General features: G+C 36.4%; 1 protein-coding gene across 1 annotated transcript in view; it reads left to right on the forward strand.

Annotated features, from left to right (window-relative positions):
* Positions 1 to 273: 273 nt before the first annotated feature.
* Positions 274 to 20,522, forward strand: part of abcb4 (ATP-binding cassette, sub-family B (MDR/TAP), member 4) — a 28,210-nt gene continuing 7,961 nt past the window's right edge. Inside the window, exons 1-22 of the mRNA XM_059338705.1 lie at positions 274 to 647; positions 1,065 to 1,134; positions 2,631 to 2,790; positions 2,888 to 2,936; positions 3,627 to 3,818; positions 6,291 to 6,462; positions 7,016 to 7,140; positions 8,687 to 8,858; positions 9,864 to 9,977; positions 11,947 to 12,057; positions 12,635 to 12,760; positions 13,496 to 13,699; positions 13,781 to 13,951; positions 14,389 to 14,550; positions 14,669 to 14,839; positions 16,583 to 16,729; positions 16,841 to 16,945; positions 17,946 to 18,023; positions 18,103 to 18,186; positions 18,903 to 19,106; positions 19,225 to 19,325; positions 19,847 to 19,987. Of these exons, the coding sequence (XP_059194688.1) occupies positions 583 to 647; positions 1,065 to 1,134; positions 2,631 to 2,790; positions 2,888 to 2,936; positions 3,627 to 3,818; positions 6,291 to 6,462; positions 7,016 to 7,140; positions 8,687 to 8,858; positions 9,864 to 9,977; positions 11,947 to 12,057; positions 12,635 to 12,760; positions 13,496 to 13,699; positions 13,781 to 13,951; positions 14,389 to 14,550; positions 14,669 to 14,839; positions 16,583 to 16,729; positions 16,841 to 16,945; positions 17,946 to 18,023; positions 18,103 to 18,186; positions 18,903 to 19,106; positions 19,225 to 19,325; positions 19,847 to 19,987 (2,924 nt within the window). The 5' untranslated portion in view covers positions 274 to 582. The remainder of the gene's footprint in view (positions 648 to 1,064; positions 1,135 to 2,630; positions 2,791 to 2,887; positions 2,937 to 3,626; positions 3,819 to 6,290; positions 6,463 to 7,015; positions 7,141 to 8,686; positions 8,859 to 9,863; positions 9,978 to 11,946; positions 12,058 to 12,634; positions 12,761 to 13,495; positions 13,700 to 13,780; positions 13,952 to 14,388; positions 14,551 to 14,668; positions 14,840 to 16,582; positions 16,730 to 16,840; positions 16,946 to 17,945; positions 18,024 to 18,102; positions 18,187 to 18,902; positions 19,107 to 19,224; positions 19,326 to 19,846; positions 19,988 to 20,522) is intronic.

A 20,522-nucleotide genomic window follows, 5' to 3' on the forward strand; every position in this document is an offset into this window, starting at 1 on the left:
ACTTTTAGCAAAATAAAGGTTTTGAATGCCTAAATATCATTTTGACGATTTTTAATGTGCCCCTCTAATTAAACACTGGCCCCTCCTTGGCCCCCACAGTAACACTGGTCTAGAACCGCCACTGCCAATAAAAACAGAAGTCTTCCTTGCATCAGATAATATGCAGACTGTTGTTGAAAGACTTTCAGCAAACATGATATGGATACTTCTTAACGGTCATAACGGAGAGAAGAAGGGGGAGGAGGAGGAGGAGGAGGAGGAGGAGGAGTGGACAGGAGCCTGTGATCTCCACCTATTGTCAAAAGTAGACCGGAGGACTGAGAGGAGTCTGTGGGGAAACGGTGTCAGCACCCGTCTGTCTTTTTCTATTTGATTCTACTTTTATATCAGACCTCTGTTCGTGTTTTTCATAAAAGCGTTTAATTCATTGATCGAGTTCACTGTGAGCCACAGACTGAGCTTTAACTCCTGAACCTGCTCTTTGGTGATTTGATGTGTTTTATCTCAGGGCGGAGAATAGTTTATAATAATAGTTCATAGAGTTTATATCGAGCCGTGAATACTTGTGACAGGACTGACAGGATGGATGCGCGGAACGAGATGGAACTGTTGGCTGCAGCCAAAAAACAAGAAAATGGAGATTTAAGGTAAAACACACTTCAGATTCACTCATTATCTAACCAAGTTCAATAGATAATAAGAGCAATTGTTTTAAAGCCCCCAAATATATGTATGTAAAGCTTCTAAACTAGGCTGCTACTGATGGTCAATTCATTATTAATCTGAATAGGATTTTCTCGATTTAATCGAATTATAGTTTGGTCTATAAAATATCAGAAAAATTGTTGTTTTGTCAGTCCCAAAGATATTCTGTACATAATTATTTAAACGGAAAAAAAGGAAATCTCCATATTTAAGAAGATGAAAACAACATTTTATGCCATTTAAGCGTGAAAAGTTAGCAAATATTTGATTGTTTTTCTGCCTAATCGATTCGACAGCTCCTCATAGCAGTTATTTCACTTTTTAATCATGCATCATACTTTTTTTTTTACACCCTCCAGTGAGAGCCAGGAGAATGGGAAGGAAGAGAAAGAGAAGGTAGAGTCGGCCATGGTTGGCCCCATCGAAGTGGTAAGATATCTTTCTGTCTGAGCCAAGTGTTGATGCAATATTATAATCCTTTGAAGCAGTTAATGGTTATATCACTATGAATTGCGATTTTTATGTGTGTTTAAACGAAATAACAGGAAACAGGAATAGCAGATTTTTAAAACTGTTTTTGAGAACCGCCTGAGGTTAAAGGTTCAAGACTCATCATAGATGGTGTAAGACTGGAAGTGGTGTACACTGTAAAACGTTAATAAATGCTTAAATACATGCAGTATTATTCAATTGTTTAATGGTCTTGAATGTTAAATTAAATTATTTTTATTATTCAATTATTATTCTTTTTTTTTTTTTTAAATACACATTTTGCTGATTATAAAATTAAGGCAACTTTGTGGGGGGGGTTACAGTAAAACTTTAAATTGAATGTAAAAAAAATAAAAAAGCATTAAAAGTTGCCAAACACTCACCATCATATTAAAGTAAAAATTTAAAAAAACTTTTACAGTTATTCGACAGATATGGAAATACAGATATTTACTCTATATTATCCGTATTTAAAAAATAAATAAATAATCTGTAAAATAAATTATGGTTGTTTATTGCTATTTGATGGTAAGATGATGTTTTGCAACTTTTGCTGCCTTTTTAGTTTTTTCTTTACTAATATTTTTTACAGTGTGACCTCACAAGTAAAACGGAAAGGTTTGTGTGTGTGTGTGTGTGTGTGTGTGTGTGTGTGTGTGTGTGTGTGTGTCTTACATGAGTGTATGAAGTAGGAGTAGCAGGCAGGGAGGAGAGAGGATGGGAGTGCGACACATCCTCCTGTTGTTCAGGCTCCACACCACCTCTCCCCTGCTGTGACAATATAATAGCTGCCTGGAGTTTAAAGTGTTTCTGATTGCATCATTCTGAATTCTTACACCCAGCGAGTCATCGTGCACACTGCAAAAAAGCCAACTAGCTTTCGCCATTAGCGAAAGCTAGCGGCTAACTGATGCTAGCGGCTAACTGATGCTAGTGGTTAACTGACGCTAGCGGTTAACTGACGCTAGCGGCTAACTGACGCTAGCGGCTAACTGACGCTAGCGGCTAACTGATGCTAGCGGCTAACTGATGCTAGCAGCGCTGCTTGTTACAGCTACAAGAGTAGCCATTAGCGTATCAATGCTAACTCAGAATTGTGGTCGCAACATTAGCTGACATTTCATAGCGGCGTTACAATCGTGCCAATTCAGCACATTGCAGAAGTTAGCAGAAGTAAGGATTAAAAGTCATTACAATGTAAAATTATAAGTTAGTACAACTTACAGTTGAGTTGACAAAAATCTGAATTCAGAGTTGAGCAAACTCAAAAACAAAACTTAAAATATTTAGTTTAATTGTCCAACTTAAAATTTTATCGAAGTTTGTTGCCTTGAAATTTTGAGTTCACCCAACTTTTCTTTTTTTGCAGTGCATCCACCGCATACACATGCTAATTTATCCTGTTCTGCACTCTCTCCTTCATGTGAATGCAGTTTAAGTTTGCACAGGGCCTGGACATTTTGTTAATCGTGGTTGGGACGATCTGTGCCGTACTCAACGGTGTAGCACTTCCTGTCATGTGTATTGTGTTTGGGGCCATGACAGACAGCTTTGTAAGGAACGTCCCAATCGGAGAGAACAGCACTCATTCCAGTGAGTTTACAGTCACAGACACGGTCGCACATAACCTAAATAAATTGTTGAGATGAGTTGTATATAACTATCTTTTTTTGTTCCCTTGTGTCTTCAGATTTCACCTCCATGCCAAGAAACAACACCTTACAGGAAGACATGAAGAAGTAAGACTTTACATGATCCGCATTAACCAGCATGGTCTCACAGGAATCCGTGAAATAGCCACGGATTTGCTTAACTCAAAATCTGTGGAATAGCCACGGAATCACTCAAATTTCCGTGAAACTGACACGGATTTCGCTACAATGCAAGTTAATGCCAGTCATATCCCGTGGCTATTCCAACATACAAAGTGATTATGTACATTCACTGAGTGAATATTTAGAAAATAAAACATATATTTCTCACTAGAAATGTGATCAAAATCCATTTTTATGCAGAAACTAAGTCAAAATATTGATTTTTTCACTAAAAATGAGAAAACGGTCCGCCATGTTTTTTGTTCTGACCGCCGGAACCTTGAAAGTCACTTGACTTGGAACAAACCAATAGGAAATAATATTAACTTGCATTGTAGCGAAATTCGTGTCAGTTTCACGGAAATTTGAGCGATTCCGTGGCTATTCCACGGATTTTGAGTTAAGCGAATCCGTGGCTATTTCACTGATTCCTGTGAGACCAGGTTCGCATTAACACATCTCCAAAATGTTAAATGTAATATTGAAGGGTTTCTCTAGATAGAAATTCTTAATGTCTTGTCACTCGAATCACCAAACGTCCACTTAATGTGGCAAAGTTTGAGTCAAAACAGAAGTTTTAAAGTCACATGTGACATCATACTTCTTTTCCTGCAGTTATGCCATCTACTACGCCATCATTGGCTTCGTTGTGCTGGTGGCAGCCTACGTGCAGGTGGCCTTCTGGACCCTGGCCGCCGGGCGGCAGGCCACACGCATCCGCAAGCTGTTTTTCCACAGCATCATGCGTCAAGACATCGGCTGGTTCGATGTCACCGAGACAGGAGAGCTCAACACACGGCTCACAGAGTGAGTTACACACACGTCACGCACTTCACATCAGAAATAGGGCGGAAATTAAAAATTGTACATCACCGTATTAGACACTTTTAATTACCGTAAATCAAAGAATAGCACAAAACTTTTACTTTTTTCTGTCATAAACTTTAGAAAACACAGTTTTGCTGTAAAAAATATTAGATTTTTCATTTAAAATGAATGGAGAAATACCATAACGTCACAAGGACATAACTACCCTAAAAATAATAGCAGACCAAACGACCTAACAAAGGACCTAAAATGACCAAAAGAGTCACAAAACCATCAAAAAAGACACAAAATGACCAAAAGAGACATGAAATTATCAAAAAAAGACACAAAATGACTAAAAAAATACGTAAAATTATCAAATGAGACACAAAATTACCAAAAAGAGACAATGGGGATAAAATGGCAAGTGATTTTTCAGTCTAAATGACAGATTTAGCTGATATTTACATTTAAATTTACAGTAGAAAACCCACTCACTGTATTTTTTACGGTAAAGTTCTGGCAACCACAGCTGCCGGTATTTTACCGTAAATTAAACATAATATTTTTTACAGTGTACACTGTAAAAAAAATGTTTGTAGAAATAACAGTAAAACTCTGTCAAATACATCAGAAATAGGGCGGAAATTAAAAATTGTACATCACCGTATTAGACACTTTTAATTACCATAAATCAAAGAATAGCACAAAACTTTTACTTTTTTCTGTCATAAACTGGAAGAAACATGCAGTTTTGCTGTAAAAATATAACATTTTCATGCAAAATTTATGGAGAAATACCATGATGTGTGAATGAATGACACAATTACCCTAAAAATAACGGGAATATTCAGTCTAAATTACAGTTTTTAAATTTAGAATAGAAAATCCACTCACTGTAATTTTTATGGTGAAGTTCTGGCAACCAGAGCTGCCGGTATTTTTCCGTAAATTAAACAGTATTTTTTTACAGTGTATGTTGGTGATGCCCACCATAATTCCCCAGATCCCAAGTTTACATATTCAACTTTTTACAGGAATGGGCAACTTAAATGCTGGACGGGGCCACAATTTTTCATGTTCACTACCACAGGGCCACATATAGGAGCGTGCACTTCACCAGATATGATGAAACTGCAATTTTAAATATGTTTACAGTGCAGCAACTTAACATATTTCATGCTCAAATGTATTTATAACAGTATAAATAGGAATACAAAAGGTTTGAAGAAAATAAAAAATAACCACTTACTGTGATTTTTTTTTTCACTGCAAGAACAGCAGACCAATATTAATTGCAAGAAGTTATTTTGTGCATTTTTACACTGCACTTTTACGATTTCATGCTCAAATGCATGTAGTTGTACTGAGGGCCACTTCAAGTGAGGGTGTGGGCCGTATACGGCCCCCGGGCCTCCAGTTGCCCATCCCTGACTTATTATGTTTGTTTAAGCAACTGAACTGAAAGATATTCACTAATAACGTACTATAAGATAAGTAAAATTGTCAAAAGCATTCATACTTTGATGCTTTTTTTATACCACATGTTTAAAGTATTACTAGGTATTGAGATTATGTGGATTAAAATTATACCATAAATTATCTCAGGGGTGCATTGTGTAGCAAGCAGACTACAGATAGACTCATGCAGGTGCACTCATCTCTAAAGATTAGAAATCTAATCATCCAATTCCCAGACCATGATTCATTTCCGTAATCGTAGCTTGTGCACGTCACAAAGCAACAAGCTCTGCAGCTGAAAATATTTAATACTTTTCTTTCCATTGATTCATTTGGGAGGAACGATGACAGACACATCACTGTGCAATAAAAACTGTGTGACGTGGTATTAAGAATGCAACAATGAAACAAATAAAACCTCAAACCTCCTGAAAAAAAACTACAACAGCTCAACATGAAGCAAAAGATGCAGTTACTTATTTTGACATAAGGAATATATATATATATATATATATATATATATATATATATATATATATATATATATATATATATATATATATAAGGAGTAATGAGCCCAACACTTACAGCACAGTGAACAGGTTGTTAATTTAAAAAATGTAGTGAAAAATTAGTTTTTCTTTTTGTCATGGTATCACTTAATCTGTATTATATCAAAGTTTAAAATTATGGTATCGTGACAACCTTACAAAGAAGCAAAAAAATGTCCCATTTGAGAAGCTTTAACCAGTGAACTTTGGGCATTTTTTGGAGAAAAACAACTTTTGATCGACAAATTAATTAATTAATTAATTCAGCTCTTCTGTAAAGTGGCTTCCATCTCTGAAATGGAGAAGTAAAGCTTCTTTGTTTTTCTTTGTCAAAATTTGTTTCAGTTTTGACATGACATCAGCTAACTGGTTTCCCTGTTATTTGTAATAAATATTTGTTGCACTACTCTGAAGATCTTTGGTGGTGTAATATAAACGATGCTTGTATTTGCATGTGCAGCGATATCTATAAGATCCAAGATGGTATTGGCGAGAAGACTTCGAGCCTGATCCAGGGCCTCTCCACCTTCGCCTCAGCCATGATCATCGGCTTCGTCAAAGGCTGGAAACTCACTCTGGTCATCCTGGCGGTGAGCCCTCTGTTGGGCCTCACAAGTGGGATTTTCGTCAAGGTAAGATCTTGTTGTGCTCTCATACACTGTAAAAAAGGTTTGTAGAAATTACAGTAAAACACTGTCAAATTAATTCAGAAATAGGGTGTAAAACAAAAAATTGTATATCACCGTAGTAGACACTTTTAATTATCGTAAATCAAAGAATAGCACAAAACTTTAACTTTTACTGTCATAAACTGTAGGAAACACACAGTTTTGCTGTAAAATATAACATTTTCATGTAAAGTTAATGGAGAAGTACCATGATGTCACAATGACACAATTACCCTAAAAATAACGGGAAAATTCAGTCTATATTACAGTTTTTGCAGTTTTTTACATTTAAATTTACAGTAGAAAATCCATTGACTGTATTTTTTACGGTGAAGTTCTGGCAACCACAGCTGCTGGTACTTTACCGTAAATTAATCCGATTATTTTTTACAGTGTAAGTTCTCATTCTTTGTCCATCTTTCTCTCTTTTTCTTGCTATCTGCACGTCCATCATCAGGACGCAGCCCGTGCCAGCTGTTATTAATGATATTATTTTTCTTTCACCGTGCCTGTTTAGGTGATGGGGACTTTCACGGCTAAAGAGCAGGCTGCGTATGCCAAAGCTGGAGCCGTGGCCGAAGAGGTGCTCTCTGCTGTCAGGACAGTTTACGCCTTCAGTGGTCAGAACAAAGAAATCACAAGGTAAGACCTGAATGAGATATACAGTATACCGTTAGGAACCACACAGGAAACCCTCCAAATAAACACCATTAGTAAATGATTACCACATTATTAACGGCTTACTAATATATGAACTAATTAGTTACTTAATGCTGATTAGTGCATACTTAATGATAACTAATTACATTATTCAACCTTTATTAATGCTTAATAATTTATTAACTAACTTTGAGTAGTAAGCATTAACTAACCGCTTATTAATACATTAACTAATGTGTTACCTAATGCTAACTAATACATAATAACGATTGTTCATGTATTATCAAACAGTTAATTAATGCTTAATAATGCAATATCTAACGTTAATTAAGGGACCCTTATTGTAAAGTGTTACCCAGTCATGGAAAAAATGATTAGACCACCCATGCTTTTCTTGATAGTAACCAAAATCATTTTCAAGAAAACCATGTTAAATGTCTAGATATCAGCTGTTAAATTAAACTCTTATGAGCTATTTTTGTTGTTATCATTATATTTGTCCAAACGAATGTACCGTTAGTTGTACCAGGCATTAAAATGAACAAGAAAGTGAAGAAAACAAGGGTGGTCTAATCATTTTTTCCATGACTGTATGTGTATTATTATTTTTATTTTTTTTGTGATTTACATTATTTATTGCCATTTCCTCTGGAAATAAAAATGACATTCTATACAGTATACAACTCTGGATAGTAATTAAGTAAATGATATGAAAATAATATTAATAATAAAAGAAAACAAAAAAAAAAACTTTTATCTAATGACATAGATTCTCTAAATAGAGAGAAACATTCAGATGGAAAGATGGAATACAATGTGCTTCAAAGAAGATTAAAAGTCCTTATTAAAAAAAGAAAATAAAAAGAATGGAAATTAAAAGCAAAGAAACCTTTCACCACCAAATTACACTGATAGTAAGAAAAATAATAATAAAAAAAGAAGAAAAGAAAGAAAGAAAGATAATTTGGCTATATTTGCATTCAAATGCAGATGGAATAAAAATAAATACCATTACATTAATTATAAATAAATAAATATTTAACAATAAAAAGCCAGTGGGGGCATTATATACAGTGTCAAAAGGTATTTTCAGTGTTGTTCTTAAATTGATAATGTTGTAACTTATCTAATGAAAAAAAAAATGCAACCAAATGTGTTTTTTTTCTAATCCACAAGGCAAAACATCTGTGCACAGAAAATCTTATAAAATATAAATGTTCCTTTTATCTGTAGTTACTGTTGCTGTGAATGAGTTACCATGGAGACGTCAAGTCTCAGATACCACAGAGACTTGAGATGTGTCATTCTTTTAGATTGTTGCAATAATAATAGTAAACCTGCATTTGCATACAGCAAACGTTGATAAGAGAGTATTAAAAACTTGAAAAATATCCCGTTAAGGTACATTTAGAACTGATAAAACATTTTTATCTAACAATATAAATGGATCAAACTCTGCTGTAACTGAAGAACCATTTTACTTTTCTTTCCACTGAACCAGCACTCATGCTTGTGTGTCTGTCCACAGGTATAGTAAAAACTTGGAGGAGGCAGAGAAGATGGGAATCAGGAAGGCGATATCTGCCAACATTGCCATGGGCCTCACCTTCATGCTCATCTTCATGTTCTATGCTCTGGCCTTCTGGTACGGGACCACACTGATCCTACAAAAGGAGTACACCCTTGGAGATGTACTAACCGTGAGTAATCACATTAGGACAGAATTTCTAATAATCTTTTCGCTTTAACCCATAAGAACCCATGGTGACACCTGTGTAACAAACACTTTAAATGTTCTATAATCTCCCATATTCAGCTTTATGCTTCACATTTACTCATTAAATCCCTGAGCGACACATACTCAACACCCTGGTGTGGTGGTCATGTGACTTTGACAAGAATTGACTTCTCCAAAATGTGGCTGTGACTGGAAACAGAAATGTGAAAATTTTTAAAGAGCTTATTTTTTCTTACTAAGCTAAGTTTCAACCCATTTAACAATTCTAATCCGTTACTAGGGTGTCGTGTATTGCATTTAAGTTGTTCTGAGCATATTTCCTGAACAAATTAAAGTCACAAATGTGATATATGTTGTGGAGATGCAAAAGAAAAAGGTAAATTTGTGTCTCTGTAAGCAGAAAATGTGTCTAGTTTTTTTCTATTTTAAAATAAGAAATATCACAAACATAAATACCATAAACGCTCAATGTAACATTTATGTCACATCACAGGTCTTTGACATTTAGGGGTAGTATTTTTTTTTTTAAAACATCAGAATTGTGTTCTATGTGGTCCACTTATAGAAAGAAAGAAAGAAAGAAAGAAAGAAAGAAAGAAAGAAAGAAAGAAAGAAAGAAAGAAAGAAAGAAAGAAATGACTGGCTATATTTACATTCAAATGCAGATGGAATAAAAAGAAATACCATTTAATTAATTACAAATAAATAAAAACATCAGAATTGTGTTCTATGTGGTCCACTTATAGAAAGAAAGAAAGAAAGAAAGAAAGAAAGAAAGAAAGAAAGAAAGAAAGAAAAAAGAAAGAAAGAAAGAAAGAAAGAAAGAAATGACTGGCTATATTTACATTCAAATGCAGATGGAAGACATCCTTTAAGAATAACTGGCTCTGGGTTCTTATGGGTTAAACATAAAAGAGAAGCTTCAGCGTGTGTGTGTGTGTGTGTGTGTGTGTGTGTGTGTCTTCAGGTGTTCTTCGTCGTGCTTGTTGGAGCGTTCATTATGGGACAGAAGTCTCCTAACTTTGAGAACTTCGCCGCCGCCAGAGGAGCAGCGTTTAAAGTCTACAACATCATTGATCGTGTAAGGAATGCAACATTGATTGAATGATATTTTTGCTGCTGGACAGTTGTCAGTTTGTATTAGTGAACATGCTCCAGTGTGGCCCCGGCCCTCTGGGAAGCCGCTTTGATGCAGCCGACAACTTGGAGTCAGAGATGTTGGATTTTGCTCTAATTGGGGCGCCTGCTGTCAGGTCATTTGGTTGATATGAACAGCTGCAGCTCTCCCCTTCCTGAACTCACTGCCAATGTATCGTGAGGTTAACAAAAGCATCGTATCACCACACTGCAAAAAAAGAAAAGTTGGGTGAACTCAAAATTTCAAGACAACAGACTTCGATAAAGTTTTAAGTTGGACAATTAAACGAAATATTTTAACTGCTTGTACTAACTTACAATTTTACATTGTAATAACTTTTAATCCTTACTTCTGCTAACTTCTGCAATGTGCTGAATTGGCACGATTGTAACGCCGCTATGAAATGTCAGCTAATGTTGCGACCACAATTTTGAGTTAGCATTGATACGCTAATGGCTACTCTTGTAGCTGTAACAAGCAGCGCCGCTAGCATCAATTAGCAGCTAGCATCAGTTAGCAGCTAGCATCAGTTAGCCGCTAGCGTCAGTTAGCCGCTAGCTTTCGATAATGAGCGAATTTCACCGCTTTCCCGCATTTCACAACAAAGAAATAAGAGTTATCAGAACTATTGTCCCTTGTTGTGAACCCCAACTTAAAGATATAAGTAACAACAACTCACCAACTTGTTTTTGAGCAGACAACTGGCTTCCTTTGTTGTGCTAACTTACATTATTGCCCTAAATGTCAATAATTTATATTTCCAAGTTTTACCAACTTGAATCACTGTTTTAGGCCAAAAAATACAAGTCGGCTTTTTTTGCAGTGCACGTAATACTGCACCCCTTTTACACATGAACAGAGGCCTTCAGAGACATGCAACATAAATCCATTTGTTTAAGCGAAGGACCTCTGGGGTCATTTCAAACAGTAGCAGTGTGCTTCTTCACTGTGACAACACACTCAAGATTGGTCACAAGCACAGATGCAGGATGCTGTACATGAGAAAAGCTAAACATGTGTTTGCACATGAAAACAAATGAGCAGTTAGTACACAACCTAGAGCAAAACTGAAAAAGATTGAAATCTCCCCTCAGGGATAATTAGTTATCCCATGCTGCAAGCTTGAATAGAAGGAGACTTTGCATTCAGAGTGCTATAACTGACCCTCCCATCAGACTTAAATTAACACTATAGTATTTGATAAACAAATAGTCATTTGCATATCAATTACTCACCATGTGTTGTCTTGAATAGCTGAAGAAAAGTTTCAGGCACGCCTCCACCATAAATGGAAAAACTGAAAGCAGAGAAGTTTGAAGAAGAATTTAAGTAAATGGAGGCCATGTTAAACAAACATGGAAATAATGTTTGTTTGGGAATTAACAAGCATATGACTGGAAAAACAAGACAAGGAATATACTGCAGAAGTTGTGTGAAAGTTTGTTAATGAATAAATGCCATAGTCATGGTCATGTGTCTGCATGAACACCTTGCTTTAGTTGCATTTAATTTAATCTCTATTTTATTGAATGTTTTTGTATTTTGTCTCTATTTTATGTCTTCTATTGTGAAGCGTCTGATCTAGAAAGGTGTTATATACTGTAGATAGACTTTGCTGTCTCGTCTGAAGGAACAGGCCTCCAAGAGGAACATAAAACAGTTTCAAGTTCTGTGCTAACAAAGAGCTCAGCCATGTGTGTTTAGCGGTGAAAACACAAACAGCTGGAGAAAAAAGAAACTGTTGCCTTTTAAAACACACTCACCCAAACATGGAGGTCTAACAGCCTTCCTCCTATTGTCTGTTTGAGGTTGTGATAAGAATCATGTTGGGGTTTTTTTCAACTGTAGCAAAACTGTAAACCAGAACAGACTTTCTAGAAAGTTAAAATAAATGTAACTCTTGTCTTTACAGATACCGGTCATCAACAGCTTTTCAGAGGAGGGCTACAAGCCTGATTACATCAGAGGAAACATAGAGTTCAAGAACATCCACTTCAGCTACCCCTCTAGGCCGGACATCAAGGTACGTTCCCCACAGACACTGTTTACTGGACTCTGAAACAGACATCGTGTCACTCCAACAGATATCTCATCACAGTTGTGTTGTAGATAGATAGATAGATAGATAGATAGATAGATAGATAGATAGAGAGATAGAGAGATAGAGAGATAGAGAGATAGATAGATAGATACTTTATTTATCCCAAGCTGGGAAATTACAGTGTAGCAGCAGCATTACACACAGAGACAATGACAATTAAATAAAAAGAACAACCTAGGCATTCTTCAAGCAATGAAATATAAAAATACAATACAAATACAATAAAAATACAAAAAAATATAAAGTGTCTAAAGAAGGAGTAGAATAGAATTCCAGTGCAGAATAAATATGAATATGCAGTATAAAAATGTTGGTGCTATGAAACAAATAAGGTGCAATGAACAGTGTGCATAAAGAACACATAAAATGCATAGACAGTATGTAATGAACCAGGCTATTATTTGTTATTGTACAGAGTGATGGCATGTGGCAGGAAAGATTTTTTATATCTGTCCCTATGACAGCGGAGTATTATCATCATTTGTATTATCATTTGCAGATTTTAAATAACTTGTGTCTGAGCGCGAGAAGTGGCGAGACCATGGCTTTGGTGGGCGGCAGCGGCTGCGGCAAAAGCACCACGATCCAGCTGCTGCAGAGGTTCTACGATCCTCAGGAAGGATCTGTAAGTGATATTTTAAACCTCTTTATTCAAAGGATTGGTTCAGTATTTGTCATGATGTCCACTCTGCTGGAGTTAAGGACTTAAAAGAAGACAACGAAGTTAGAGGACATGAAAGCGAGACACTACTGGGAAAAAAACATTGTCATGCAGTGATCAATTTTAGGATTTTGGGCTATTTTGCTTCCATTAAATGTCTTGTTTCAAATAAGTTTTCCTACACTTTATATATTTGCATCTGTAGATTTCTCCTAAATTCACCAAAAGTAAGCAAATAAAATGCAGTATTTCTTTAGGATTTAAGGTTTTAGAGCGGTTTGTTCATAAATCTCCCAGATTTTTTATCCAAAAATTCAACAACTGGGTAGTTTCATGGTGATATCTATGAGGTTTTATTTTTTCTCTATTTACCTATAGTGTCTAGCCCTAAGAGGTGTCGCAAATCAAAAAGATCAAGGTTGCGTTTCATTTATTTTAGCCCATTAACTGCAAATAATGAAAATGATTTAGTTGTTTTCCTGTTTTCCTGGCAGCTTTTGGTTTCCATGCATTTTACATCAATAAAAAAATCAACTTTGGAGTTTCAAATCTTGCTTAAAATGCAATTAACTGTGATTATATTGTCTGCATTTGTAAATACCGCTTTTTGTGATGCTATATTAAAACATTAAGTGTTTGTGGTCACTGCACCTCGCTGCTTCTTATTCATAGATTTGCTGTTTTGAATCTACATTCTAGGTAACACTTGACGGTCATGACATCCGGACTCTTAACGTTCGCCACTTGAGAGAGATGATCGGCGTGGTGAGTCAGGAGCCCATCCTCTTTGCCACCACCATTGCTGAGAACATCAGATACGGCCGACCTGACGTGACCCAGCAGGAGATAGAACAAGCTACCAAGGAAGCCAACGCTTACGACTTCATTATGAAACTTCCTCAGGTATGTCTGTGTGTATGAATCCCCGTCCTCTTATCAAAAAACATCCAGCACTTGCTAACATAGACTCTTCTGGTTGAGCAGAAGTTTGAGACGATGGTTGGAGACCGAGGGAGTCAGATGAGTGGAGGACAGAAACAGAGGATTGCTATCGCTCGAGCTCTAGTCCGAAACCCCAAAATCCTGCTGCTGGACGAAGCCACCTCTGCTCTGGATGCTGAGAGTGAAACCATTGTGCAAGCTGCACTTGACAAGGTAACGGACTCACTCTGCCTCGTTCAGATCATGGCTCTAAATGAACGGCGCCTGGTTCTGCCCCCCGTTGGTCCAAGGCAATCCAGGCCCTTTGCACTTCTTGTTCCCCGCTGGTGGAACACACTACCAGTTCCTACCAGAGCAGGGGCGTCCCTCTCTACCTTTAAAAACCTCCTGAAGACCTTCAGCTCTTCAGAGAGCATCTTCTCTCCTAGACCACACGATAATTCTAGTCCTCAAAGAATTGTCACTAGCACTTATTGATGCACTAATAGCTCTTATTGCAGTATACCTTGATTGTTTGCTTTTACTCTTCCTGTAAGTTGCTTTGGATAAAAGCGCCTGCTAAATGACTAAATGTAAAATGTAAATGTAAATGTATTGCACTTTGACTCAGACAAAGACATTTTAAACTCACATTTTCGGTGTTTGTGCAGGTCCGACTGGGTCGTACTACCATAGTTATTGCCCACCGTCTGTCAACCATCAGAAACGCTGACATCATCGCCGGCTTCCAGGATGGTCAGGTTGTGGAGCTGGGGACTCATACCCAACTAATGGACACAAAGGGAGTCTACCATACATTGGTCACCATGCAGGTAACATAGACATACATAAAACACTAAGATGCACCAGTTGGTTTGTCTGGAACTGAAGAGTAACTTTCACAATGGTCGGTCTTTGACGTTGTTTGTTTTTTGTGCTTTCCTCCTGCAGACCTTTCGGGACGCCAAGGAGGTCGAGGAGGAAGAGCATGAGCTGGATGAGTATCGGCCGATGGTCAAGTCCGCCTCACGGTCCTCTCTGCACAGAAGGAGGTCAAGAGGCTCCTCCTTTGCTGCCTCGGAAGGAGAAAAAGAGAAGCTGCATGAAGGCCAGACAGAAGAGGTGAGCCCAACATGTCTGGGGTTGGGTCAACTTCATCAGCATGTCAATCTATGCAGGCTAAACCAGTGGTGGAAGAAGTATTCAGATCCCTTACTTAAGTAAAAGTATTAATATCACACTGCAGAATTACTCTACCACAAGTAAAAGTCCTGCATTCAAAACTTACTTCAGGGAAAGTACAAAAGTTTCAGCATCAAAATGTTTTTGTACTACTCATTATGCAGAATGGCCCCACTCAGATTGTTATATACTTTTTTTTTAAAAACAATTTATTCATTAACATTTTTTCATACAGTTTACAGCATCAGTAATGGCAGTAGAACTTCAAATTCCACCCAAACCCAGCCCCCTCCCAAATCAGGCCCCAAAGGCCAAATCTTGCCTTAATCCCTAATAATAATAATAATGAAAAATAAATAAAGAAAATAATAATAACAATAAAAAGGATAATAATAACAGTAATAGTAAAGTAGATGATAGATAAATACAATACAGAAGTAAATAATAGAAAAATAAATAATATAAATATAAATATAAAAAATATAAAGAAAGTTCCAAGTTCAAAGCACAGTAAATTACATTCAACAAAGGTCATGATATTGGCTTGGTCTTACAGGTGTGGTAACAACCAACAACTATCGCGACACCATTGACAGTACTCAACTAGTTAACTCCAGATATGTTTTAAAGTCACTCCAGCATTTTTCAAAAAGATGGGGTTTCTTTTTCACATCTTGATGCATTTTTTTAAAGCAGTGTTTTAATTTTCTTATTTTCGGGCTCATTTGAACTTCCTAATATATTGTTTAATTAAAAAATGTCTTACCATTTTAAATGTATCATCTTTTTTATGTTAAATCTTGACCTGAAAAGTAACTAAATGTAGCGGAGTAAAAGTATACAGTTACAGTACTTGAGTAAATGTACTTAGTTACATTCCATCACTGAAATTAGGTAGCTTTTATTTGATAGTTTCTTTCTTTGGGAATGTCATTAATTTGTGAAAAAGTGAAAGACATACTGAGTCAATTCTTCTGAACTGAACTTCCAGCCTGGTTTCACTCCCAACTTGATACTTGAACAGATACTGTTGCTCCATCAAGGCGCCCTTTAGTGTGCTTTTGGGACACACAGATCTTTCCTTTTTTCTATAATTTAAGCCCTTCTGTGGCAATATAAAACGCTTTGGGTAAATCATGTAATAAAAGATAAGATAAGATAAGATAAGAAATACTTTATTCATCTCAGCAGAGAAATTTAGGTGTTCCAGCAGCCAACATACACACAACACAACACAACACAACACAACACATGTATACATACATATTCCACCTATACAGAACATGAGCCCACAACATAGCCTGGTATAGAGGAAGTGGAATGGATGGTCCATGTGCATTAGTATCTGTTACTCATAGATAACAGTTACAGCAAGTGTGCAAATATATAGGTGTGTAGATAAATAAACATGTGTGCAAATATACATGTGCAAAAAACATGTGCAAAAATACAGTTTGGTAAATACAGTATAAGCAGCTAAGCTAAAATTTTAAATAAATATTAAATAAATATTCTTCTGTCCTGGTGGTCAGGGCAGTAAGAGAAGTGAATGGGTTAAAAAAATCCTGGATTTATGATCCAGGAGAAGTGTTTGTGTCTCGTGTGAAATAGAGTCAGTGTTGGTATTTGGAGTGAGGAACAGAGAAAGGAAATGTGACTCAGCTCTTTCTTTCCTTTCTGTAGGATGAAGATGTTCCCTCTGTGCCGTTCACTGAATTGATGAAGCTCAACAGCGCAGAGTGGCCGTACATCTTTGTGGGGACCATCGCCGCCATCATCAACGGAGTAATTAGGCCAATGTTCGCTCTCATCTTCGCCAAGATCATCAGTGTATGTTACTCTCAGTTTCTGTGATTTTTTTTTAATAATTCATGTTAAATGGAAATTTGTCGGATGTTGTACAAAGTTTCAAATTCTTATTTTTTCCTCCTCTCTTGTCAGGTGTTTGAAAACAGAGATCAGGAAATTATCAGACATAAATCTAATTTTCTTTGTCTGATGTTTGCTGTCATTGGACTCATAAGCTTCTTCGCCATGTTTCTACAGGTATGCATGTACTGCAACAAGACTGTCTTCTGGCTGTTGCTGTATATTTACTGGACCGACTATATCTTAGCAGGAAAGCTAATAGACTTATTTCTTACAAAGTGTAACCGTATTTCTAATCATATATGGCTGAACCCAAAAAATACTCTAATCTTACTTCTTACCTTATAATTAAAAACCTCAGCAGGTCGTCTTGACCATGTCTACATGCTTAAATGCATAGAGTTGCTGCCACGTGATTGGCTGATTGGATATGTGTGTTAACAAGCAGTTGCCAGTGAGTGCACTGCAAAAAAAGAAAAGTTGGGTGAACTCAAAATTTCAAGGCAACAAACTTCGATAAAATTTAAAGTTGGACAATTAAGCTAAATTTTTTAAGTTTTGTTTTTGAGTTTGCTCAATTCTGAATTCAGATTTTTGTCAACTCAACTGTAAGTTTTACTAACTTATAATTTTACATTGTAATAACTTTTAATCCTTACTTCTGCTAACTTCTGCAATGTGCTGAATTGGCACGATTGTAACGCCGCTATGAAATGTCAGCTAATGTTGCGACCACAATTTTGAGTTAGCATTGATACACTAATGGCTACTCTTGTAGCTGTAACAAGCAGCGCCGCTAGCATCAGTTAGCCGCTAGCATCAGTTAGCCGCTAGCTTTCGCTAATGACAGAACTTCACCGCATTCCCGCATTTCACAACAAAGAAATAAGAGTTATCAGAACTATTGCTCCTTGTTTTGAACCCCAACTTAAAGATATAAGTAACAACAACTCACAAACTTGTTTTTGAGCAGACAACTGGCTTCCTTTGTTGTGCTAACTTACATTATTGCATAAATGTCAATAATTTATATTTCCAAGTTTTACCAACTTAAATCACTGTTTTAGGCCAAAAAATACAAGTTTGCTTTTTTGCAGTGTGACAGTCAGTCACTGAAGTTCATGCCACTGTTCAGATGAGCTCACGGTGTTTTCTTCTGTCTGTAAACTTTAAACAGGGCTACTGTTTTGGTAAATCTGGAGAGGTTCTGACCCTTAAACTGAGACTCGGGTCCTTTAGAGCCATGTTGAGACAGGTAAGTGTAACCAACTGAAATGAGGCCTACATAGGGTTCAATATAGAAACGTATATTATTAATCACTGTTTTCTTGTAGGACCTCGGCTGGTTTGACGACAAAAAAAACAGTGTTGGAGCGCTCACTACCAGACTGGCAGCAGACGCTGCCCAAGTGCAAGGGGTGAGTCTACGCACACTTAACATGTTCGACAAAACGCACAAAAATGAATCATCTCAGAAAGTCTGCAACCTTGTCATGTGCTTCTGTTCCAAGGTTATAATAGTTTTGGATTTTTCATTAGTTTTAGTTTTAATTTCGTTGTGAATTTTTGTTTTCAAATTCAGTTAGTTTTAGTTAGTTTTTAGAGTGAGTTTGATAGTTTTAGTTTAGTTTTTAGTTTTTGAAAATGCTTAGTTTTAGTTTAGTTTTTATTAATTTTAGTGTTAGTTTTAGTTTTTTTAATGGGCTATATGTTGGGTGCGAGATTCAAAGTGGTCATAATAAATTTTGCGTTTATTTGCTTTTATTATCCATCTCAGCCCCAATAAGGTTATTAACTCTTACAGTTCTGGGTGTTTTGTATTTTGGTTGGAGTGTAGACATCCCAGTCTCAGTAAACATATTTACCATGTGTTCCTGCATGTTGAAATAGAAACACTGAATTATGTATGAAAAAAGTTGACCAAAACGAAAACTAAGGACATTTTCATTATAATTTTAGTTAGTTTTGTAACCACACAATACAGTTTCAGTTAGTTATCGTTTTTTTAAAAACTCTAGTTTTTATTTTTATTTCAGTTAACGAAAATGTTTTTTCAATTCTAATTTTCGTTATTTCGTTAGTTTTCGTGAACTATATTAACCTTGTTCTGTTCCCATCTTTCATGTCTGCTCAGGCTACAGGAGCCCGTCTGGCCACCATGGCACAGAACATAGCTAACATGGGCACCAGTTTGATTCTTGCCTTTATTTACGGCTGGGAGCTGACCCTGCTCATCCTGGCTTTGGTGCCCTTCTTGGTGTTGACTGGAGCTATGGAGATCAATATGATCAAGGGAAGCGCTGACAAAGACATGAAAGAGCTGGAGAACTCTGGAAAGGTAGGGATTCTTTGTGGGATGGGCCTGAGTTACAAAAATGCAAATTCCTTTTTTATGACTCTCTAAGGTGGAGCACCTTTTGTTAAAACACTAATGATTGAAATGTTTGTCTCTACAGATTGCCACAGAAGCCATCGAGAATATCCGCACAGTTGTTTCTCTTAACAGAGAAACCAAGTTTGAGGCTTTGTATCAAGAAAACCTCGAAATACCATTCAAGTATGATAAATGAAATTTCATATAAAAAATATATATATATACAGTACAGGCCAAAAGTTTGGACACACCTTCTCATTCAAGGTGTTTTTCTTTATTTTCATGACTATTTACATTGTAGATTCTCACTGAAGGCATCAAAACTATGAATGAACACATATGGAATTATGTATTTAACAAAAAAAGTGTGAAATAACTGAAAACATGTCTTGTATTTTAGATTCCTCAAAGTCACCACCCTTTGCTTACTAGAATATAAGATATGTTTTCAGTTATTTCAAACTTTTTTTGTTAAGTACATAATTCCACATGTGTTCATTAATAGTTTTGATGAATCTACAATGTAAATAGTCATGAAAATAAAGGAAACGCATTGAATGAGAAGGTGTGTCCAAACTTTTGGCCTGAACTGTATATATATATAATATATATATATATATATATATATATATATATTTATAGATATATATGTATTTTGGTCTAAGTTTATCTCTGATGCCACTTTTCTCACTGTCTCTGTGCAGGAATTCCCAAAAAAGCGCCCATGTACACGCTTTCACCTTCTCCTTCAGTCAGGCCATAATTCACTTCGCTTATGCAGCCTGTTTCCGCTTTGGCGCGTGGCTCATTCAGGCAGAAAGGACGACTGTTGAGGGGGTTTTCCTGTGAGTAAACAGCCTTCTTGACTCAGTCTTGTTTCTTAAGTAAAAGATTAAACTATTCAAATCCTTGAGGATGCTTTCTGTCTCTCAGAGGGTTTAGAAGGCCACAGTGAGGACACTGAAGTCAGACAAACTAGAAGACACCAATGCCATGTTAGCTAAGGCATACAAGCACAAAGCGGTTTTTCTTGCTGGTTGTAAAACAAAGTAGGCTATGGGACAAAATCAATGGGAACATGAATCTAAAACTTTATGACACTCACACACAATTTTTCCTGAAAACTACAAATGTCTAGCTGAAAAGTCAGGGGATCACCAGGAAATGTGAAAAAACTTCAGGAGAAACGTTCAGATATTTCATTCTGAATTAAAGAGGAGACCAACCATCATTGCTATCCCTTAATCTTAAAAATGGATTGGGATTAGGCTTAAATGTGAAAGTAAATTGTTTTCTTTTATCCCATAAGAACCCATGGTGACACCATTGTAACAAACACTTTAAATCTTCTAGAATCTAAGATTAAACCCATTTAACAAT

Source organism: Centropristis striata, chromosome 8, assembly GCF_030273125.1.
Source record: "Centropristis striata isolate RG_2023a ecotype Rhode Island chromosome 8, C.striata_1.0, whole genome shotgun sequence".
In the NCBI taxonomy this organism is placed as follows: domain Eukaryota; kingdom Metazoa; phylum Chordata; class Actinopteri; order Perciformes; family Serranidae; genus Centropristis; species Centropristis striata.